This window comes from Harpia harpyja, chromosome 1 (genome assembly GCF_026419915.1).
Source record: "Harpia harpyja isolate bHarHar1 chromosome 1, bHarHar1 primary haplotype, whole genome shotgun sequence".
NCBI classification, from domain to species: Eukaryota; Metazoa; Chordata; class Aves; order Accipitriformes; family Accipitridae; genus Harpia; species Harpia harpyja.
The window spans coordinates 109,189,362-109,212,808 of NC_068940.1; the positions used below are offsets into that span (position 1 = coordinate 109,189,362).

At 54.5% G+C, this 23,447-nt stretch overlaps 1 protein-coding gene across 3 annotated transcripts in view; it reads left to right on the forward strand.

Annotated features, from left to right (window-relative positions):
- Window positions 1-23,447, forward strand: part of AGAP3 (ArfGAP with GTPase domain, ankyrin repeat and PH domain 3) — a 152,794-nt gene that overhangs the window by 77,807 nt on the left and 51,540 nt on the right. For 2 of the 3 annotated variants that reach the window (XM_052809928.1, XM_052809919.1), the window contains exons 8-10: window positions 6,484-6,639; window positions 10,689-10,781; window positions 20,023-20,127. In XM_052809928.1, coding sequence (XP_052665888.1) covers window positions 6,484-6,639; window positions 10,689-10,781; window positions 20,023-20,127 — 354 coding nt within the window. Of the gene's footprint in view, window positions 1-6,483; window positions 6,640-9,247; window positions 9,369-10,688; window positions 10,782-20,022; window positions 20,128-23,447 lie in introns of those variants that run through there. The other variant, XM_052809937.1, reaches the window with a different exon arrangement.

The following is a 23,447-nucleotide window of genomic DNA, read 5'->3' on the forward strand; positions in this document are numbered from 1 at the left end:
CTGGGACAGAAGGATCTCTTTTTCTTCTCAGTACTGCTTGTGGCAACAGCGGGACTGGCATTTGCATCTTGAGTGCTTGGCCAGGAGGAGCCCTTGGGAGCCTGTGCACTGCTCTGTCCTCGCAGGGCCTGATTTTGGGTGTCGAGAGGTGCTGCCTGCGGCTGCTGGCTGTGTGTGGTGGCAGCATTGCTCTGTCCCTTCCAGGCAGTTATGGCATCTTGGGCAGTGTTTCGTTTCCCTTAGCAGGCTGCCTTTCTGACGGCTGTTAGCAACAGCATTCCCTTCCCCGGCTGCCTTTCTGACAGCTGTTAGCAACAGCATTCCCTTCCCCCTGGATCGTCCCTCTTCCCTTCTGCTGGTAGCTATGGTTGAGGTCTGCCTCCCTTCATAGCTTTGTGCCTGGAGAGGTGATCGTGCCATCTGAGAGGAGAGGAATGTTCTGCTCGGTGCCTGGTCTCCTGGCCCGTGCAGGCAGGAACAACTCTGTCTTCTGGAGCTGTCAGTGAAGGTAGCACTTGTCTTCTGGAAATGGGAACGAGTGGTCCCTACAAAGGGTTGCTTATGGCAGGCAGGAGCTGCGAGCCAGCCCTGCGTCTCGTCATAGTCCTGGGGACATCTTTTCTGGAAGTAGTTTGATGCTACTAGTTGAGCCAAACTAACTTTTTTGGAAACGGCCACTGCTTGTCTGGTCTCCTGACAATCTGGCCAGTCCATTGCAATTGCTGGGAGAGGAGAGACCCTAGAGGACTGTCGTGGTTTAACCCCAGCCAGCAACTAAACACCACGCAGCCGCTCACTCACTCCCCCCCCCAGTGGGATGGGGGAGAAAATCAGGAAAAAGAAGCAAAACCTGTGGGTTGAGATAAGAACGGTTTAATAGAACAGAAAAGAAGAAACTAATAATGATAATGATAACACTAATAAAATGACAACAGCAATAACGAAAGGATTGGAATGTACAAATGATGCGCAGTGCAATTGCTCACCACCTGCCGACCGACACCCAGCCAGTCCCCGAGCGGCGATTCCCCGCCCCCACTTCCCAGTTCCTATACTAGATGGGACGTCCCATGGTATGGAATACCCCGTTGGCCAGTTTGGGTCAGCTGCCCTGGCTGTGTCCTGTGCCAACTTCTTGTGCCCCTCCAGCTTTCTCGCTGGCTGGGCATGAGAAGCTGAAAAATCCTTGACTTTAGTCTAAACACTGCTGAGCAACAACTGAAAACATCAGTGTTATCAACATTCTTCGCATACTGAACTCAAAACATAGCACCGTACCAGCTACTAGGAAGACAGTTAACTCTATCCCAGCTGAAACGAGGACAAGGACCCTGGTGATTTTGTCACCCATCTGTCCAGAGGACTTTCTTCTCCTGGTGTGAGGTGGTGGCTGGTTTCCAAACCTTTGTGATTGAGCCAGGTTCCCAAATTGGCGGGGCTCTGGGACAGCAGTGCTGTGCGAGGTGTTTTGGTGTCCTTGCACAGTGGATGATCCTCTTTATGAAACAGTTCTTGAACCAGCCAAAGGCCCTAGTTTCATTTCCGTCTTTGGGAGTTTGGGGTTTTTTGCTTTTATTCCACTGTGGTGCCTGGTGCCTCAGAGGACACTACTTCCATCAAGGTGGAGAGGAAGGGAGCTGTAGTAGCAGGTCAGCTGTGATCAGGGTTTTTCACCAGCACTCACGAGTGTGCCAGACGTGCTCATCAGGTCTGTGACCCTGAGTACCGTGTTCAGCATCTCCCTGGTCCTCGCATGGCAGGAGCCAGCCCCAGGAGTCCTGCACGGTCCCTTGGGGATGCCAGGTCTGTCCCTCGGGCCTTCCTAGTGGCTCGTGGGATGTGGATCTGCACCCGTTTGAACAGACACCTCAGATCCCCCAGGACCCCAGCTTTCCCCCAAGGAAAGCTCTTGCTTGCCTGCTGGTTTGGGCTCTCCTCTCGGGCGTCCTGCCCGCACCCATCACTGGGCAAGCAGGTTAGATGGGTTTGGGAATCCCATTCCTCGGCTTGGCCTTGACTTCTACCCTGCTCCCTTTTTTGGCAGCTGCCTGTCCCTTGCCTGCAGGGTATGGGTGGGAGTTTCTCGGGCCAGTGGATGCTTGCAGTACTTGCAGTTATTCCACCTGATTTCCTTACTGTTGCTACCCCTTTCTCCATCTTTCTTCAGGGACTCTGAGATGTGTTTAGGAGTACCCCAGGCTGTGGGATGAGTCACTGTTGCCCGTTTGCTGTGGGACAGAAGTTTGTCTTTCTGCCAGGGAACTCATTCCCAGCAGCTGGCAGGAGGTAACACAGGCACCCCACGCCGATCCTTGCAGGCTGGCGGAGTGAACTGCGTAGTCCCCCGGGCCCTGGGAGCCGCTGCCGGCCCTCGCCGCGCTGCGTGGGTGCCTGGGTGTCCCTGGCTCTGCTCAGCTCTCCTCCTGGCGCGGGACGGCCCAGTGTCACAGCTTCACTCTGCTGGCCTTGGCCTGCGGTCCTGCTCGGGCTCTTCAGTGACAGCTGGAAGTGCATTTACTGAGACTTTAGTAAGAGAGATGAAAGAGGTGGAAAATTACAGTTTGCAAGTGAAATGAAACACAAACGGCAGCTCGCCTGTGCTCAGTAGCGAGTGCTTCCCTGCCTGTCGCAGCACGTTTCAGGAGAGTTCGGTCAGCGCGTGTGTCTTGGCAGCTGAAGCAATGGGTGTTTGCATTTCCTCGTGGAAGCCCGTGTCCCGTAGCCTGCTCAGCCTGCGATGCTCTCCATTTCATGGTCTGTACACTCCTCTGGCTTCGTCCCTGTTGCTGTACAGACACTGAGTCGGTGGCTGCTGTTCATTTGCACTCTTTGGTTCAGAGCCCTTCCCAAATTTCACTCCTTGTTCCACCTCGTGCCTTTTTATGCCAAGAGTTACGACATCTTAACTTCAGCTGAGTTCTTCCCTGCTGAGGCACCCTATGGCACTATCGATATTCTTTGAAGTTCACGATATTCACCCATTACACACTAATGGGAAGGACTTGTCCCACGTGCCTTTTACTACGTTTTCAGCTTCTGCTGCGTTCTTAGATTTCGATAGCAACCACAGGTGGTTGTTCAAGTGGATCAGCAAAGTAGCTGCCAGGAGCAAAAATAAGGTGTTTGCCCAGACCTGTCATCTTGACAGGGTTCTCCCACATCCCTGTGGTTTGTTCTGGGTCCCTGGATCCCTAGTGAAGTGTTGGAGCAGTCTGCTTCAGTTGAGCAGTGCGGTGGCTCAGGATTGCCTGTGTAGCCGGAGGCTGCACTGCTGTCTGCCTTTGGGGGAATTTCTCCTCTGCCCCCAAACTCACGGGATGGTACCAGTCCTCACACTTACCTTTGTAGGTTGGTGCAAGACATCCTCCAGCCCCAGTACCTTTCCTGAGGTTTGGGGGTCTGTGGGTCACCAGCAGGCTCAAATGCTTTTGTCCTTTGTCACTCAAGAACAACAGTAACCTTGACTTGTCTCCAACACTAGGCAAACTTACGGGCTAAGGAAGATTATTCCAGCCAGGCAAAAATTACAAACAAGGTTACAGGGAGTATGTAAAATACAAACCGCAATTTAGCAAGATTTCTTCCTAGGAGCTTTAGCATCCATCACCTAACATCCACAGGTTTGTCCCAGCTGCTATGGCAGGAGCTCAAACTCCTTCTTCTGAACTTCAGTTCAGCCTCTTCTGAACTGAATCCTTCCCACAGTCATAGCTTCATAAATGTGCTGACAAGGTTACTGAAATACGCAGAGCTTAGCCAGGAGACTACCTCAGAGTGGTTTCTGGACTCCTGGCAGCCTTGCCTGGCTTACCTTCCTGGGCAGCAGGTTTTCTGTGTTGCAGCATTGGCCATCTCTTCCCTCACACTTTGAATCTTTTTCTTTTTTTGGCATGGTTCACACATTATGCATCAGTTAAATACTGATTGTACACGCATTGTTATGCCTGATCCTAAACTTGAGCTGTCTCAGCAAATTCTCTTCAACTTGGTAGCCCTAGCTTTCTGCATCTGTTCCTTCATCACAGCATTTGCAGAACACTTCTTCACGCAGTGTTGAATCCATGGTTTGCAGGAGGTCTCTGTTCACGGTTCAGAAGTCACTGGCAGGGTGGCACGTTGCTTCGCTTCTCCATGTCCCTGGTGGTCCCCGCTTCCCTGGGACATGGCAGCAGAACTCCCTCATTCAGTGCAGGGTTTGTCAGCTGGATGGCCTGCGGAGAAGCTCCCTGGTGACGTTCACCTCTCTGGATGGAGCGCCTGGCCTTTTTTACACGCGGAGAAGTACAAGCAGACGGGGTTCCCACTCCTTCTGTGTTTCAGGGCACCAGAAGCTTTCCTGTCTCCGGACAGGCTTGGGACAGTCCGAATCCTGTACTGGCAGGGAGGCCACCTGCTCACAGCAAGGCTTTCCTGAAAGCCACAGAGCAGCCGCACGGCCTCCAGCTCCTCGGTTTGAGCCACACGTGCTGCCAGGCTGGCGGCAGGTGGGGGCTTAACCGGTGAGTCCCTTTTGGTACGAGGCTCCCTTTCCCCGCTGAGCAGTCAGCAGGCTGGGCAGGCTGCAGAGGATCTGTCGCTTGGTGCTGCCCTGTCTCCAGCATGGTGTTAGGGTCTCCCAGACCCACCTGGAGACAGTGGCCTTCAAGGACGTTTTGTCAGCTCACAGGCTTCACCTCCCTGCTGTGGAAGGGTGTTTTGCTCTGGCTTCAGGCAGCACCGTGCTGCAGGCAGGCTGCTGTGGAGCTGCTCCAGAGCCTGGGGTAGCCCTGGCAAGTAGGGGCATTGTAACTTCCCAGCAGCAGCTGTCAGCTCCCTGAACGTGGCCGTGAAGGAGGTCCATCTCAGTGTCCTTCCAAAGCAGGATTTCCCTGCGGCACACTTGGCTGCCCTCAGTCAGAAGTCCCTTGCTGTGCCTCAGAGAGGAAGAAGTTGGGCTGATTCTTGGATGACTCTTTCCTCTCTTAAGAGAAGTTCTCTTCTGTGTGTCTTCTGCCATATCAAAGATGAGACGATCCATAGCTTGAGTGAAAGTGCACCCTTTCTAGGAGACTGGGCTGTGGGTCACGGTCGCTGCTCTGCCTGCACAGCCTCTTTCATGCTTCTAACGTTTCTTAACTGCTGGTCTCAGAATAAGGCTCAGGTTCTTGGAGCACGGCGTGCACATGTGGGTGTGTTCTCACTGAGCACCTCTGGCAGATCCTCATCCTGCATGTGGTTGCACTTTCTGCTCTAAGCAGTAGGTGGGAGTGGAGGAAGCCCCGAGGCCGTCGGATGCTGCTGCTCTGTGAGCATATGAACTGGGAGGAGGTGGGCTGCTCCCTGCAAGGGGTGCCGGAGCTCTCCTAGCCTTCTAGGAGCAGCTTCTTCAATGTGTTTTTGAAATACTGTTCAAAGATCAGCAGAACTGCCAAAGAGAGCTCAGGCTGGCACGTGCCTTGTTGTAGTAAGACGTCCTGGGCTGCAGATCTGAAATGCTTTTGTGCAGGTGTTGCTCCTTGGGACCTCTTGTAAGCTCATTTCCAGGTTGTTGCCCGCAGAGGTTGCGTGAGCAGAATGCGAGTGAGCACCTACTTGTCTGAAAGAAATGCGTTGCTGAGATGATTGCGCAAACTGCATGGTTAGATCTTCCCCTCTCCCTGAAGGCAAGCAAGTTGTTAATGAAGACGCAGTGTGTTGTCCCACATGTTCCCAGACATGGGCCACTACAGCCAAGGCCACGGTGGTCCACAGGCTCAGGAATTGTGTGCCACCCTTGGGGTCTGCTTGGATAAACCTCAAAACCAGCAGCAGAGGTGCATTTTACATAGAGCGTGAGCTTGACTTGTGGCAGCCTGTGCTTTAGGACACCAGAAAGGCGAAGGCTTGAGTCCTAGGGACACAGATCCCTGTTGGTATCGTAGCTGTCATCGTGAGACAGGGAAGGGACCAAGTGGGACTTGGAGCCAGGCAGGCTGTGGGCTGCCTTGCAGCTTCACGTCCGATGGCCTCTGCGGAGAGGAGGGTTCCCACCAGCAGACTGTCCGAGGGATAGCTACACCAGTCCCGTGTTTTGGAGAGGGAGCGTGCTGAAGTATCCCCAGCTGTGCCCCTCCGAGAAGAGAGCCAGCTGCTGCTATTCGGAGCTGCGTGGTTCATTGCTGCGTCTGTGCCTTTGCTCCAGCTTGTGTGGAAGGGCTTCCCTGGCTGCCGGCTGACAGCCAGCAGACAGATCTTTCTGTCCATTTGCTGCTCTTCACTGTTGGTGTCAGAATTTTAACATTTTACCAGTGGAAGAAACTAGAACAGAAAGAAGGGAAATGGTTTTCCCAAGATCCCCCGTTGGGCAGGAGCAGTGCATGGCATAGGATGTCTCCCCCGTCCCAGTCCTGTGCCGCACCTCCTTGCCCCCGGTGCACAAGGCTTCCTAGGTGGAAGGTGTTTCCGCAGTCGTGCCCTGGGCAGCTGCTTGTCTCTGTCTGACTGTCCCATCTCGTTCTGCCCTAGGCCACCAACGGTGGAGGAGCCTTCAGTGACTACTCCTCCTCTGTGCCCTCCACACCTAGCATCAGCCAGCGGGAGCTGCGGATTGAGACCATTGCTGCCTCCAACACACCCACCCCCATCCGCAAGCAGTCGAAGCGGCGCTCCAACATATTCACGGTAAGTGACGCTGGGGTTGGAGGAGCTTTGGGATGAGTTTTCTGAGGGTCAGGCAAGGAGAGGGGAAGGGAGTGGGTCCGCAGCAGTCTCGCCCCACAGACTTTTGTGCACTAGTCTCTAGGTGAACCTCGCTGTGCTGGCCAGGGAGGGATGGGTGGTAGGGGACACAGAGCGGGTGTGTGGGGGGTACCCCCGCAGGAGTGTGCGTGTGCAGCGGGGAGGGAGGGAGCCTTCTGTGTGCGCAGGGACTGTGGTGCCGAGAGCTGCTTCTGGTGGGGGGGGGGTGTGCATGGGGGAGCGCCTGAGAGCAAGCCGTTCCTTGCACACATAGGAGTGTGCAATGGGGTACGCTCGTGTGTGTGTGTATAGTGTGTGTGCGTGAGCAGAGCTCCCCGATCTTTACTGGGGAGAGCTGCACTTTGTGCGTGCACAGCACCAGTGACCTCTGCTGTTCCTCTCCTTGGGGCCGTGTCCCCCGAGCGTGGCACGAAGCCCCTGGCGACTGGGCCTCCTGTTTGGTGCCAGCTGTGCTGTACCAGGTGGTGCTGTGCAGAGCTCAGCACGTGGCAGTGGGCCCCACTCGCTCCAGTACCCAAACCCCGCATCTGTGTGACTTGAGCAGTGCGCCTGGGAACTGCTGTGGGGCATGGAGGGAGGGGAGGCATTAGGGAGCCAGCAAAGCCATGGGCCCCAGGTGATACAGGGTACGTTTGCAGCTATTATCTCTGCTGGTTGAATTGCAGCCTGCCTCTCAGCACGCTCTCACACCATGCACACACCTGTCCACGCAGCGTGCACACAGTCCTGCCCACACACTTACCCTCGCTGTTAGCACAGCCTGTGAGTTTCCCCTTGCTGTTAGCGCACACATACTCCTAGTCCCCGTGTCTAGCGTAGATAGCCTGTGTTCCCCGTGTAAATGTGCTCCTCTCCCCCTGGTGCCCCTGTAAACGTGCTGGGCTCAGGCCTCTCCCCTCCCCATCTAAATGTGCTTTCCAGCCACCATTGCTCAGTACACCCGTGTCTGCTGTCTGTGGAACTGGCCACCACAAAGTCCTTGTACGTGTTGCACCATGTTACCCTGTGTGAACAGCCGCCATTGCTCTGGACCCAGACCACATGAATTCACAATGTCCCATGCCCCATCCCTCCCACTGCACTGTTGGCACCCCAGATTCCCCTGACTCCTTGTGCTGGGACCGTACCCATCTCCCCCAGCTTCTGACATCCTGGAAGCATCTGCTCTGATGTCCTGAATGCTCCATGCGCTCCCCACCGTCTGCATCTCATACGCCGCCCGGTTCTCCGTGTGCACGTGTTCCCAGCCCCTCCGCAGCGCACGTGCTCGCCCCCGCTCCCTGTGCTGCCTGGCAGGTAGGCTGTCCTCCGCCAACCTCCTCCTCCCAGCACACACAGCCCCTTGCAGCAGATCCACTGCTCCTGACGCATGGTTGTCTCCTTACTAGCCCTCCCCTCCTCTGTGTGCTCACGCCTCCCTGAGGATGCCCTGTAGGTCTCCTGTTGTCGGTGGTCATGCTTACTGTTGTACTTCAGTGCTGATGGATGCTTCTCCTCCCTCCCCGCCGTTTCTCTTGCTCATGCTTGCTGCTGTGCACCAGTGCACGCGGGCGCTCATGCACTGCCACCCATTCTTCTGCTCGCCTGCGCACTGACGGGTTCTGGACTCGCCGTCAGCTCATGTTCATGCTCTCTCACTCCTCCCGGAGCCCCATGCTCAGCTCACTTGGTGTGGGCACACGCTTACGGGGGGAGGAGGAGGGCGGCTTGCTGTGGGGCTTACGCTTATTTGCTGTGGACGTCATCATCCGTCTAGGACTCTCACTTGCTCGCTCATTCTGGGCTCAAGCTTGCTTACTCTCGCTGTGGGGCTCACCCGTGCTCATCTGGGCTCGCGCTCACTCGCCGTGGTGCTGGGGCTCACGCTCACTTGCTTGCTCTTGTGCCGGTGCACATACGTGGCTCACATTGAAGTCTTCACCCCATGTGGTCGTGGCAGCAGCAGCAGCTCCCGACACCTCCTCCCTCAGCGGGACAGGGCCAGGAAGAGTAGGGAAGGGAAAGGAAGGGAAGGGAAGGCTGTTTTTCTGCCGCTAGCTTTTCCCAGGCAGGCAGCGTAGGTGTAGCCAGCAGCCCCCGTCCTCAGGGGGTCCCCCAGGTGGGCACGGGCCTCTCCGAGGTCCGGCGCTGGGCAGGGCCGTGCTCCGCTCAGCGCCAGGAGCAGCTGCAGCCCCAGTCCCGAGCTGTGCCTGGCTCCTTCGCGTCCAGTCCTCCTCCTCCTCCTGTCCTCCTCCTCCTCTCCTGCTCTCGCTCCCCTCCTGCTCCCCTCCTGCTCCCCACGCCGGATCGCGCCCCGCCGCCGCAGAGGCGGGGGTCTGCGTGCCGGAGACCACCAGGTGGAGACAGACTCTGCCCGAGAGGCGCCCACCCCGTCCCCGCTAGCTGGAGCCCAAACCCCGACTGCTGCTGCCGCCGGCGCCCCGCTCCGTGGCCTGTCTGTCTGCCTGTCCGCTGGCGCCCATCGCTGACAGACTCGTGTCCGTGTTCTGAGTATAACTTGCCAAACTCTTTATTCTTTCGATATTTGCAGATATGTGCCACTGTTTCCAACTTTTCATCAACAAAAAGGCCTTTCCAACTCCTTCCAAATTAGAAGATCCAGGTGGTTACACACGGCACCTCTGTACAAATTCTCTCACTTTTCATTGCCTCTCCAGGGCCGGATAAGGGATGGGCACTGGGATTGATCTAAGATTAGAGGCTCGCCCGCCCTCCAGCCAGCATGGGTCCCCCCCTCGGAGACACGCAGGAGCCTTTTAAATCCCCCCAATGTAAAGTCTAGGAAGCGCTGAGACGGCCTGCGCCTGCACTTTAAGCTGGGACATTTCTGGGCCTGCTGGATGCTGTCTAGGCACTTTCCATGCTCGGGGATGCCAGGCGGACGACCCTCATGGGATGGGAAGACCTGCAGACCCGCCGGGACCGGGCGACAGCAGCGAGTGGAGCTGGATGGGCCAAAAGACGCTTTGCTGCTGCCTGCGGGAGCTGCTGTTAGCGCCTGCCGCTAGCACTCAGCTCCTTCCTCCCTACTGCACCTCCTGCAGCCTGCATGGACTCCTGCTCCTCCTCCTCTTCCTCCTCGCAGCAGAGCAGCCATCTATGTCTCTTTAGTTTTCTTCTCTTTCAATCTCTTTGTTTTGTTCTGGGCCCAAAAGCAAGTGAATCGGTGTCCCAGGCGCGTGGGGCTCGTGTCCCTTTCTGATCCAAAGCACATGGGGCGCTCCCGGACTGAGGGGGTGTGTAGGACGCTCCAGAGAGACGCTGCCGCTGCCCTTCTGCCATTGTTGTGATTCTGAATGTATTGATTGTGCTCCATGCCGTGTATGACTTGATATTTTCCTCTGTCCTAAGCACTTTGAATGAGTTCTGCTCAACAGACTGTATATTTCATATTGTATTTATTGGAGTTTGCTCTCACCGCAGCCGCCCTCGGGGGCTGGCAGGTTTTGCTCTCAACTCTCTAGACGTGTGATAGATATTTATTGTCCATGCTCTTTTGTAAGGGGCTGGTATCTCTGCCCGGTGACCTGTGCTACTTTGTATGGTGCAAGTGTGTTAACAGAATAAATCTGTTGGATTAGTAGAGGTGTGAGTTCCTTCACTGCCTTAGCCTCTCCTGCTTCCATCCATGCTCCACCTGCATCCCATGCCATTTCTGTCTGTCGCCATGTCCTGTGTGCCCCTGCGGGAGGGGGGGGTCAGAGGTAGCCCCATTCTGCTAGGAGGACAGCTCTGCTTGCAGTTGTGGGGGGAGAGGACAGCTTGCCAGGGGCAGGTGGTGGGGAGGCTGGGGCTGGAGTGTCCCTAGAGGGGACGGGCGAGACGCTGGCTGCTCCATGCGCTGGGAGACCTGGCCTGGGGGAGAGTGGTCTGGTCTGGTCTGCTCTGGCAGCCCGCTGGGGATGGTGGGGCCGTGCGTTTCTGTCTCCTGTGCCCCTGTCTCTAACGGACCTGTGTCTCTTCTCTTCCAGTCTCGAAAGGGCGCGGATCCGGAGCGGGAGAAGAAGGTGCCAGAGTGTAAAGCGGACAGTATCGGCAGCGGGCGGGCCATTCCCATGAAGCAGGTTCGATCCTCCTCCCTTCACCCCCATGCAAGAGCAGGCTCCCTGGGGAGGTGCCGCGAGGCTTTACGGTGTGGACTGGGGTGCCTTCGCTGGGCACGAGGCACGGGGGAGCACGGAGGAGCTGGGCGCCCCTCGGCCCACCCGACCGGGTGCCTTGGGGGGCTGCACACCTGCCTGGACCTGAGGAGCGCTGTGCTGGGGGTGCTGGTGTGGACCCTGCACCGTGTGTGGGTGCTGGGTGCGGAGCGGGAGCTGCTCCAGCCAGCTGGCGGAGCCGTTCCAGCAGAGGGCAACCGTGCCCCACGCCCGCTCCCCGGCCCCCCAGCTGCAGCCCCCCGCTGCAGTGCTCCTCTTCCTCTGCTCTCCCTTCTCCTCTCCTCTCCTCTCCTCTCCTGTCCTCTCCCCCTCCTCTCCGCTCCTGCTCTGCTCCTGCTGCTGCTCCACACCAGCCCAGCTGTCCTCCAGCAGGACAGGGAGGCTCTCCTCATCAGGGCAATGGCAAAAAGCAGCAAGCACAGTGCCTGCGCCGTGAGCCGCCGTGAATCAGAGGACGGCAGCCGCTTGCTCTGGCAGCAGTGCGTTCCACTCCTGCCTCCTAGCTTCCAGGGAAGCTTGAGCTGTCTGGAACCAACCCTGACCACTGCCTGCCCCCTGTCCATCAGCTGGAAAAGCAGTGACGGGCAATGTCTGAATGAGCCAAGTGGTATGGATTGGCTGGATGGTGTTTCCAGCAGGATTCCCTTGCACTACTGGCAAGACTCATCCGTACACTGCTTTGCAGTACCTGGCTGTGCTTCTGCCTTGCACCCTGTGCCCCCTGTTGTGAATCCATTTTTCTTCCCCAGCTGGCCTCTCTCTGCCCCGTCTGCCTACACACTGCCAGGGCTGAGCTGCTGTGCACATAAGGCCGGTTACGTCTCTGCATCGCAGCAGCATTGGGCAGTGGGGCAGAAGGGCAGAATCTGCATCCCGACCAGGTACTGTCTCCCCGGTACCGTTTTGTGCTGAGTATTCACTGGGGAAAGAGATCCCCAGGAAGGACTCAGTGAGGCCAGGCTGGCTGAGGAATGGGATGGTGGGTCAAAAGAGAGAAATGCTGCTTGCTGCTGGAGCTCCCAAAGCTTCCTGCCCTTTCCGCTCCACGTAGTAATACCGTGAAAGGTTTGCGAAGGGCTGTCGTCAGTGCCGCTGACAGGGGAGTGCAGTGGAGCAGTGCTGGAAGGAGGGCTGCGTTTGGGAGGGCAGCGTGCTGAAGGTCGGGCTCTGGGGCTGGAGGGGAGCACTGGCAGGGGAAGCAATGCTGGGTGCCAGGGCAGGGGCTGTGGGGTCTCACACATGGGGGCTCTGCTTCCAGAGTGCTAAAGGCTTGCACAGCCCCAGCAGGAAGGGGCATCTCAGCTGCGTGCCAGGTCATGCCCCTTCTCTCTGTGGCACAGGTCCTTTTTTTTTAATCTCGGGGTTGGAGAAGGGATCAAGGCTCCTTTAAGTGTTTCTTCCACCGCTTCTGCTGCTGGGGTGCTTGCCCCTCTGTCCACACTGCTCCTCTCATTTCCAGGCAGAGCTGGCTGCCTCTGCACACCCTCTGGTAGGGGCTGTGTGCTGGAGACAACGGGCATGCCCGATCCAGCACCACCGAGCACTGACCTGTGAGGTGCACAGTCCAAGCCCTGCCTCCGTGCCACGTGTGCTGCCTTTTGGCTGCCCGTCAGCATGGTGGGTAGTTGGTTTGCGGTGGCAGCGCCTGTGCGCTCTGATTTTGAGTCAGCCCAGCATGGCAGGCAGGGGAAGGAGTGGGCAGTTGTTCCGTGGTGAGGAAGGGGAGGCTGAGAGCAGAGCAACTGGAGCCTTGAGCTAGACCTGACTTGGCTCCCCAAAACTGTGCTGCTGACTGCAGGAGGTCTGGTCGTGGGAGCATTTCCATGGCCTTTGGTTTCTGGAACTTTGGGTTGCTTTTTCCAGGGTTTCCCTTCACTCAGCACGGCAAGATGCTTTCTTTACTTGCTCCTGTGTCTCTCTGTGTTGCTAACTGGGCCTGGACTTGTCCAGTCTGCTGGAAATGGCAGCGTTTTAGTGTAATTATTAAGTTGTTTCTTGCTGTAGGCAGAGCAGTGCTGTTACTGAGTTGAGCAGGTGGAGGACTGAGACAGACAAAGGCCTAGGTCTGCAAAACAAAGCTTGAACATCATTCCTGTGCTTTGCAAGAACAAATAGGTGCCAACCTACTTGCCTGGTTCAGGACTTAAGTGAAGTGACCAGTTTGCACGGCAGCAGCTCGCCAGGAGAGCCTGGAGCAAAACGTTACCTTGTGAGATCTGGGTCTGTGCCCGGGCTCAGGACTGGCACCTCCTGTAGCCAAAACTGCAGGAGGTGATTTCACAGAGGAGATCCTGGCAGTCTTTTTACAGGAACATGTACTGACACTGGGGGAAGCAGTGTCTTGTCGGAAAGGTAGGCGCCAGTTTATGCGAATGGCTCTCCCTCCTGGGCTCTGACTGACTGTGTTACACCATACTGGAGCTGCTGGCCCTGGGGCAATGCTCAGGCCACAGAGCACTACTGTGACCTGTCTCTTGAGATACTGTGGCACTCTGAAATTGCTGCCCTCCCACTGCTTGAATTAAACAGTTGTGCTACAGCATCTTAGGAAGACACAGAGCTTTGTCCCTAAAGGAGAAAACAAGCCAATATCCGCAAGCAGGTGATGGGGGATGGGGTTGATGTAAACATGCAGTGCGGTAGATCCAGAGTAACATCAGAGTGCTGCAGTTCTGCACCATCCCTGCTGTGGCCTTTCGCCGGGTCACCCCTCCAGGAGGAGCGATGACGTGGCACCACCAATGTGAAAAGGAGCAAAGACTCTCAGGAGCTGTAGCTCCATATCACAAAGATTCGGGATAGGTGATGATTGCTCTGCTCTCTGATATGGACCTGCCCTTTCTGGAAGATCATGGAGATCTTGTTGCTTGCCATCTCTTTGAAGGGTAGCAAAAGAGCAGGGCCTTTAGCTAGTTTTACTCTTACGTGGTCTGGTGGTCCTGCCCAGCCATAAAAAGAGCAGTGAGGTCGGTCATTTTGAAGGCTGTAGAGTGGCAAACATGCAGGATCTTCTGCCTGGGTGCTTGGCCAGTTTCAGACTGCTTTGCTTCCCTCAGCATGTGCAACTGCTGGGCCGACGGCAACAAATGCTGTGTTTGGGGTGCTGCAGCCATGGGTAGATAACCTTGGGAGCGGTTTGATTCCTCTGCTTGGAAGAACAAGACTGGTGCATGCTTAAATTACCTAAAGGTAGTTGAAGTCAGTGGGTGATGTGGAGCAGCAGTAGGGGCAGTTGCCCTGCAGATTCCTTCGGCGAGACCTGTGGCTGTGATCACTGTGACCGGTGCATGATCTCTTCCTGGACTCTGTGGGAAGAGGACTAGCACTAGGGATTGCTGGCAGCTTTGTTTGACGCTCGGTGATTTGGGTTTCTGCACAGAGCCAAGTCTGATGTCTGGGAAGGCTGACCACGAAGTGGGAGACTGGTTGTGTGTTGCAGAAGGGAGAAATGTTGGGTGGGCACTTTGCTTGGCTGAGAAGGGACATATGCTGCCACGGAGGTGTGGTGGCTGGCTGTCACTTGTCACTACCTTCTCCAGCACAGCTGAGAACAACGCCTCTGGGTGACCTGCTCTGTCTCCCTTACATCCCATGCACACCTAGAAGAGATGGAAATCCCCAATGGGACAGGTGAGACCATGGATGTTGGGGCCCCTCTATGCCTAGGACAGCACCTCCTCTCCCTCCAGGCTGCAGAGCCAGTGCCTCTGCTGGGGCTGCTCTGCACTGTGGTCTCAGGATCCCTTTGCTGCAACGTCCTTTCGGTGATACGTAGGTTCAGTTGGTCTTGGAAGGTCGGAAGAGCTTCTTCATAGCTGGACGCTTGTCTCCGAGAAGTGGGTTAATTAGGCCGGGAGACTAAGCTTCCCCAGCTGTTCGTTACTAGGAATGAACTCCTAATTGCACATGTACCAGATTCTTCCTGGGAAGGCTGAACTGAATGCACAGGCAGCCCAGGGGTCCCCAGGTCCCTGGCCCGGCTCAGTTTGGGCCATGCACTCCAGTAGGGCCCAAGGCGGGTGACTCCTCCTCCTTGGGAGCTGGGATCATGCTGGGAGCTTAGATTACATTTAAATTGCCATTTGCATTTTCCAATCAATACGCGACTTTACAATTAAGTTTGGTGTTAAAATTCTTAGCAAAAAGTGAGTGGAAGGGAGATTTGTGGAGTAAACGAGTCCTTTGGGGGCCATCGCTGCTCCCTGCTTCATTACGCTGCATATTGCTGCTGCTGCTTTTACTGTGCACCACCACAATCCAAACACAACACAGAGACACTCGCGCTGGCCGACAAAATGCCGGGAAAGAAAGGAAAAGTGGGGAGAGGAAGAGGGTTGGGCTCTCTTGCCTGTCATCTCTGGCAGCTTCTTCCCTTCGTGCGTGACTTCCACACTTGGGAAGAAACTTGTGGAAGAGTTATTTCTTGTAAATCTTTCCATGAGAAGCAGAGGGAGCTTGAGGTGCGGAACCAATGCGTGCCAGTGCGGGGGTCTCAGCAGACCTGAGGAGCCCGGCCAGGAGCCGCGTTGGGGTGCGTGCGCAGGAGCACGCCGAGGACGTGCGCGGAGGGGATGAGTTCAGCTGTGGGGATGTGCCTGCCTCTGGTCTGTTCTCCCGCGTTTCACCTGGCTTTGTCCTCCTTGCCATTCTCACTTCTCTCTGAGCTGCTGTGGGGGCTTTCCTCCAGGAAAACCGGTTTCTCTGGATGCTGGTGGTCCAAATCTTCACATTCCACCATCAGAAAAGAAGAAGTTGGGCTACAGAGTTGTAACCTTGATGCAGTCAGCACAGCAACACCGTTAAAACCTGGAATCCTCTCGGCTTCTGTCCCTCGCCTCTTAATCTCTAATACAGCAGCAAACAACAAGTCTAACTGAGCTCTATCCCTCGATTCAGCTGTTTCTTGCAAATGTTTGGCCTTAAGGGCCCCTTCCCCTCCCCCCCATTTTATTAGATGTTTACTTAGACTGTGTAGTTGCTCCCAATTTTGGACTCTTGTGCCTTCTGGCTTGAAAAAATGGGCTGCCAGTGCTCGATTCTCTGTTTCCAGGTCTGGTTTTGCTTGTGTTTCAATTTGTGAAGTTCCAGATTTGTAGCTGAACTAACTGCAGCTGAACTCTTCTCTGCAGACAACACATTTTGGGGGCTTGATAGAAGATGCAGCAGCCTGAAAGTGTTGAAGTAGGTATTTTGTGGCACCAAGGTGTATCAAGTCGAAGATGCATCAAGGAGAGGAAAGGCAGCTGGAGTTGTTGTTTGGCAGTATGTATTGGCAGGTCAGACTGTAGAACTGAGCCAGGTTTAAGGCCAGAAGGGATCGTTATGCCCAGAAGCCAGAGAATTTCACCCAGTGACTTTGAGCCAAATTCGTAACTTCATCCTGGTCTGGGGCAGATTTGTTTGAAAGATATCAAACAAACATTCTCAAATACAGAGAATCTACCATTTATCTAGATTAGCTGGTGTAATATTAAACTGTCTTTATATGTGAGGAGGAATAATCATTTTCATACACCATGTGGGAAATGCACAGCCCAGCAGTGGTGCTAGAGAAGACAATTTCGTGTAGGTCAGAACCAGAGCAGAGCCAGCCGCAGCCTGGTGTTGAGAAAATGCAGGTACTGCTGCTGTGTGTGAGGGTCTTACAAGACCAGAGAAGCAGTCTTGCCTCTGGCACGGTAAGGCACTGAATGGGCTGCTGCGTCCCAGTCGGGACACTGCTCTTTGAGCTCTGGGACAGCCAGAGACTCTCCGGGGCGAGTGGGTTAATGCTTTCAGAAGCACATTCTGCAACACAGGAGTGAGGTGTGGGCCTGTGAGTCCAGAGGAAAGAACAGGGCATCAGGTGTAATTGCAGTCCTCAGATAACGGTAAAGGCTGCTGCAGAGGGCCCAGGACCACTCTAAGCGGTGACCGCGACGGAACAAGTGCTGCGCTGCCTTTTCGTCGTGGAGGCGCAGGAAACGTCAGGATCCGATCTCTGGTGGGGAGGAGCACAGTCTCCGTCACTGGTGGTTTTTATGAAGAGGTTGGAGTGACGTGGGTACACCTGAGCCTGCCCTGGGCAGGGATGTGGCGAGGTGACCTCCGAATGCTCTTCCAGCCCTGCTTTGCTATGATAATATCACACCTGGAGGTAATACTGTCTGCCCTGTCTGACCTGACAGTCCACTGCCAGGTTGAGTTATCTTCCTAATTGAACACCGGGAGCTCAGGAACCACTCGGCGATGGTGCTCGCCAGCCCAGTGAGCCCACCCTGCAGGGTGGTCTGGTAGTCTGTCCCCAGGAGCAGGACCTCGCATGAGCTGTGCTAAAATCCATGCTGTTCTCAGGAGCCCAGTTTGCCAAGTGATATGAGGCAATTTGCGTTAACGACCAGTCACTGCAGTGATTTATGCTGTGCTGTTTCTATGTTACCTTCAAGTTTTCTGCTTTTGTGTTTTCTTCAAGCTCATTTGGGGAAGACATCGATTAAACAGTGTGAATCAAATGCAGATTGGCTGGACCTCTATACAAGTACTTCTGTTGGACATGGATTTGCCATTTATGATTACATTTGTTCTCATTTATGATTATGTTTTGAGACCTTTCACTTGACCAGTTTTTACTCCGTACATTAATGGCTTTATGGATTTTGTACATTTGGTTTTTAATGGTGTGTACTGCTCAGTTAAAATCCTGACAGAAAACTAAAAATGCTGTGCCAACACAGTTACCGTTGTCATCAGATATTGACATCTTACCAAAAGTAGGATCAAACTTCTTTGATGACCTATTTCTGCATCGATTGGCATTAGTTACACTGCTGTCCTCTCATTCTTTGCTGATCACTTCTTGTGGTGGCTTCTCCACAGTTTTGCCCAGTCTAAGCGTCAGGCTACGTGGCCATAATTACAAGGGTCATTGCTTTTCCCCTTGCAGATCTTGGCAAAGCATGAGCTTTCGGACTGCTGCCATGTTCCAAGACATGTTAAAATCAGCACCTTTTAACCGCTGCTGAGTGAGCTCTTCAGCTAATTCTCTCAGAGCTCTTGAAGGCAAGGGATCAGATCCCGCCACCAACACAGCTTAGCTTTTGCTGCTCTGTTTTAACTTTCTCTCCCTTGCACGAGTAGGAGGCGTTTCCTCTTCACACTGTTTGTTTCCCAAGTACTGAACATAAGCGGTCATGGAGCACTTCTGCCTTTTCTGCATCATTTATTGCCGATTTCATGGTCACGTCTGGCAGCGTTGTTAGCCCAGCATGTGCCAAACCCTACAACTTTTTGTTGTGTTTTTCCATCATGCAGGCACAGCAGCCTCAGTCTCCAGGCAGTGGGACGGGGCCCCCAAATATGCTGAGGCTGGCAGGACAGAGACTTTCTGTCCAGGTTTTTGAGGAGGTGCTGGCCTGGGGCCCAGATTTTTGCCACGTTAGGAACAGCCAGTCTGGATGTCTGTCCAGACAGTGCTTTCGGAGGGCCCCGGCCTGACAGTTGGTGGATCCAGCTTTTTCCCAGACTCTGTTATTCATTCGTACTTTTGTCCCCCTGTGCTGTCCTTTTCTCCCTGCTGGCAGAATACTTGATGTTCTCTCCCCGGTCCCTGCTCCAGAGCCCTTGTGCCTGGCTTCTTGCCCCGTCTTCCTTCTCCCTCTCCACCTCTGGTCTTACCTGGTGCATGGTGAATTGCTGCTAGAAGCAGATTTCCTGGGGTGGCTGAACTGGATGGGGAGAGGGTTAGGAGGGTCCAAGCTGTGAGCGCTGGTTCAGATCAATGGAAGTTAGTTCTGGGTTGGGCTGGTGGGAAGAGGGAGCTTCAGGGCACATAAGCTGTGCTGATTTTGGCGGGGGTAGAGTTAATTGTCCTCACAGTAGTTAGTATGGGGCTGTGTTTTGGATTTGTGCTGAAAACAGTGTTGATAATACAGGGATATTCTGGTTATTGCTGAGCAGTGCTTGCACAGAGCCAAGGGCTTTTCTGCTTCTCACCCCACCCCACCAGCGAGCAGGCTGGGGGGGCACAAGAAGTTGGGAGGGGACACAGCCGGGACAGCTGACCCCAACTGACCCAAGGGATATTCCAGACCATAGGACATCATGCTCAGCATATAAAGGTGGGGGAAGAAGGAAGGGGGGGGACATTGGGAGTGATGGCGTTTGTCTTCCCAAGTCACCATTACAGGTGATGGAGCCCTGCTGTCCTGGAGATGGCTGAACACCTGCCTGCCGATGGGAAGTCGTGAATTAATTCCTTGTTTTGCTTTGCTTGTGCGCGTGGCTTTTGCTTTACCTATTAAACTGTCTTTACCTCAACCTACGGGTTTTCTCACTTTTACTCTTCTGATTCTCTCCCCCATCCCACTGGGGGGGAGTGAGCGAGCGGCTGTGTGGGGCTTAGTTGCTGGCTGGGGTTACACCATGGCAGAGCACAATTGTTTTCAGGCCCTAGGAGTGTTCTGTGCCTGAAGACCACAGGATGGGTCTCATGTAAAGTCCTGATGGGGAAAGGGGGTGAACCGATTCCTCAACTGCCCAGGACTTGCTTTACCTCCTGAAATGTGTCCCTAGCTCCATTTGTTTGACATGTCTAAGAAGGAATTGCAAGCAGGCAAGAGAATATGCATCCCTTGTGAGACCTGTATCTTGGAGTATTGTTCCATTGATCGGCCCTTGCCTGTCCCAAATTGTCCTTGCCTTGACCATCCCTCTGGCTGTGCTTTTGGTGATGGAAGAAGGTCTGGGAGCACTGTGGTAACAGAGCAAGCAATGTCCGTTGGTGGTGAGGTTGGCCTCTGCCTTGTGTTGACACTGTCCTTCAGCAAAAGAATTGTTGCCCAGAGGGAGTGATTTGGGGCAGCAGAATATGTGATAGGTCCCTCAGAAGATCTGGGCATCAGTACTGGCATGCGGAGACACTCATCTCTGAGGGGGGGGGGGGGGCTGTCTGTGGAGACATGCTGGGGGTGTTGAGAAAGGGGGTGCAGCCCTTTTCCTACCAGTCCCAGGGAAAATGCTTTTGGGAAGGCCGACCTAGAAGATGTTTTCTTGCATCCTGATCTTCGTGTCTCTTCAAAGACCAGTCTCCTACAAGGGGCGGTGCTGGAGCTGAGTGGTAGGTGCCTGGGCCAAACAAGGTCTGAGACTCTTGACACTTCTCTTTTAGGGCATTCTCCTCAAACGCAGTGGCAAGTCTCTCAACAAGGAGTGGAAGAAGAAGTACGTGACGCTGTGTGACAACGGAGTCCTCACCTACCACCCCAGCCTGCATGTAAGTACTGCGCTGGGTTGGATAGAGGAGCAGGGTGGGACAGAGCAGTGTCCTCCTTCATGCTGTGGCTTCTGCTGCAGGTCCTCTTGCAGATGCCACAGTCATAGAGAGTTGCTTGGGAAGTGTTTGGCAGCAGATGAAAGCCCCAGGCTCCTCCTGCAGCAGGGCCCTGCGCAGGAGGTTCAGCACTAGCCCTCCACAGGGCAGGCATATTCAGCAGAGCTGTTTTTCACCAGAGTCTGGAGGAAACCTCTTCCCTCTCATGAAGGCTGTCTCTGCAGTGCCAGGCTGGGTGGGAAAAGCTGATAGGAACATGCTCCGCACAGAATTATGCTAAGTAAATGCATCTTTCTTTTCGCTGTTTCCCTTGCTCAGTCCCTTAAAGCAGGGGTTGCTGCCTCCCTGCATCTGGGGTGAGAAGCAGGCGGAGAACTCCTTGCAGCCACGGCTGATGGTGCCATTTGGGTGTGGAATAATTTTCCTGGCTGCTAGGTATTGGGTAATGGAGATGAGGTGCCTGTGCAGAGCCTGCCGAGCTGAGCTGTCACTCGATGCATCTCTGATCCCCTTCACTGCTTGGCTCAGGCGCACAGCTGCCTCCCCATCCATCTCTGTCGCCTCCCCACTGTGGGGCTAATGACTTCTTCCCCATTCCCTCTTGAGCACAGTTTGCTGCTGAGACAGTGAGCCACGGACAGACACACCTGTGACGCTGAGGCCACAGCACCCTCTGCAGCGAGGACGTGCTGCAGCGGGACAGCCGGACAGCGGCTGGGGGGCACAGGGTGGAGCTTGGGCGCAGGGTGGTTTAGGGGGTGCTGCAGCAGAAGAGCAAGGTGTTGCAGCTCCTGCGCTTCCTGAATGCTCCTGGGCCCTCGATTTGTCCCCGATCTCCTCGCCCCGAGCCTCAGAGTCTTTCTCCTCATTTCTAACCCTGCGTCTCTAACTCCTACTTGAGCTTGCAATGCTCAGTCATCCAGCTTCTGAACCATCGAGCCTTTTAACCCTCCTATCCTTACACTGGAAAGCCAATCATTGCATTTCCTTTCCTTAATTTGTGGGAGCTTTGAGAAGAGGGGTTTTTTTTCTTTTAGTGTTTGATCCCTGTACCACACTGTGGTTCTGCAGTTCCCTAACTTTGTAACCCCATTTTTTGGTCCTTACAGAACCAAACTGGGAGGGAATGGCTGCTGCTGCTGCCTGCTCTGCGTGTGTGCTCACACGCGTGTGTGGGTTTATCACATTTCCGTCGGAGACATCATAGGCCATTATTACAATCAGCTGTAGAGGCAGAGTAATTTCTGGGATGTTGTTTAACCGCTCTCAGATGATGCTGCTACACACTAGGTTTCTCTTCTTTTTACACCATTTCTTCCTCAGGGGGTGATCTAGATTGATGTCACTTGCTTTCCTTACTGCACTTCTTCAGCGTTTCATTTCATTACTACGTTGCCCCAAGCAAAAATCTGCTTTGCTTCCACCTGGTGCTACTGGTGATCCACAGCCCGTTGCTAAGAAAGGTACAAGATGGGCCTCTCCTCCCCTAGGTTTCACTGAAAGCTTTGAACCTTGCACCCAAGATAGGTGTTGTATTGCCCTAAATGTTTACCTAGAGCAAGGACTAATTACGTGTGGGCCACAGAACGCAGAGCTGCTTGCTGCCCAGCTCTGGCTTCTGCAAGGATGGGGGGGGTCTGCATGCTCCCTCCATGGCACTGCCTCCCTGAAAACTGGAGAAAAGAGCCATGACACTACCATTGTGTTACATTTTCTACTGCAATGCTGACAAAGGCTTTGCTGAGCAGTGTGCTGTTCTGATTAGCAAAGGCCCCTCTGCCTTGCCTTGCCTTCCCTCTGGATATCTGGTTTATGACCTGCTTGGAGGGGACAGATGCAGGAAGGAAGCCTGGAGGAAGAGGTGGTCCAGAAGAGGATGTCCCATTATGTCCTCTCCTCCCCATCTTCTAGAGTGAATCGGTAGGTGCTGCAGTGCATTTGTCACCAGGTTTGTCTCCCATGGCATGAAGCAAATTCCCATGTCCTTTCACAGGATGGCACAAGCAGAGCATGTTAGGGTTCATGTCCTTTCACAGGATGACACAAGCAGAGCATGTTAGGGTTGAACAGTCTGGGTCACTAATGAAGCCTGTGTTCCTGAGAAGGAGCACGTGCTTCTTTATCACTTCCATTTGTGGCAGCAGCTCTCAGGCCAGCAGGCACATGGTGAGGTCTGCTGCTGGCAAGAACAAGTATGCAGATCCTCAGTCAAGGAGGCACTTGGTGTCCTGAAGTTCCTTCCTTGATATGTGAAGTCCCAGCTACTCCCCTGCCTTGCTCATGGTGAGCCTGTACTGCCACACGTCAGGGATGGCAGAATTCAGGGTGCAGCAGAGGGGTCCCTGAGGGCATGGCTGAGCACTGCGGGAAGAGGGTCTTTCCCAGCCCCGGTCTGGATGTTCAAGCCCCTGGGCATTTTTGTACTGCTCTTGTGTTCCCAGTGGCTTTTCCCTGCCATGATTCAGGGCAATTCGTGCCTAGACTTCTCTTCTCTTGCATCTCTGTTATGTTCTCTCCCTGTCCCTCTTGGGATGGGTGTAGGTACCCCCGGGATCAGCAGCCCTGCCTTTCTTCTTTTTCCTCTGGTAGACATATCTTCCCCAGATCTGCCTGTGACCCACTGGATGATTACTGCATGGCTCTGGCTGGGTCATACTTCTGATTTTACCAACCAAAAGCTTCCCAGCAGGGCTATTCAGCTGCTTTTGGATGTTTATCACTCGACCTGTTTCTGGGTCTGTATCTTGGCACCTCCAGCCCCACTTTGAAGTTTCCTCACTGGGAGTCAGGCTTAAACTGTGGGTTTGCAGTTACAGCTTGACAGAGAGTGCTCTAGTGAGCTGGGTCCAGCCCTGAAATCAAGTGTTCTGTGACTCCTTGATGGAAGCGTATCTGCCTTGACTACCAGCCTGGACCTATGCTTGGGTCCTAGGGAGCTGTGTGTTCCTGCTCTCAGGTGCCACCTCTGCCTCCTCTCTGGAACAGTCAGCGGTTTCAGAGACTTTGCAAGCAGGATGCCTGGAGTTGAAGGAGTGGGCAGCAGCTCTTGCTGAAGGCAGGAGTGCCTGGAGGCCTGATCCCTGGATTCAGCACAGCTTTCCTTGTTGCATCTGTATTTTTCTTACCTTTCTGTGAGTGTGTTCAGTGACAGGAAAAGAACAAGTTCTATGAAGAGACCGGTGAGGTTTCCTATCACTTTCCCAAAGCCTTGGAGAGTAAATGCTTCTGCTCGTGAGGAAGGCGTATGTGGTTCAGCCCAGCTT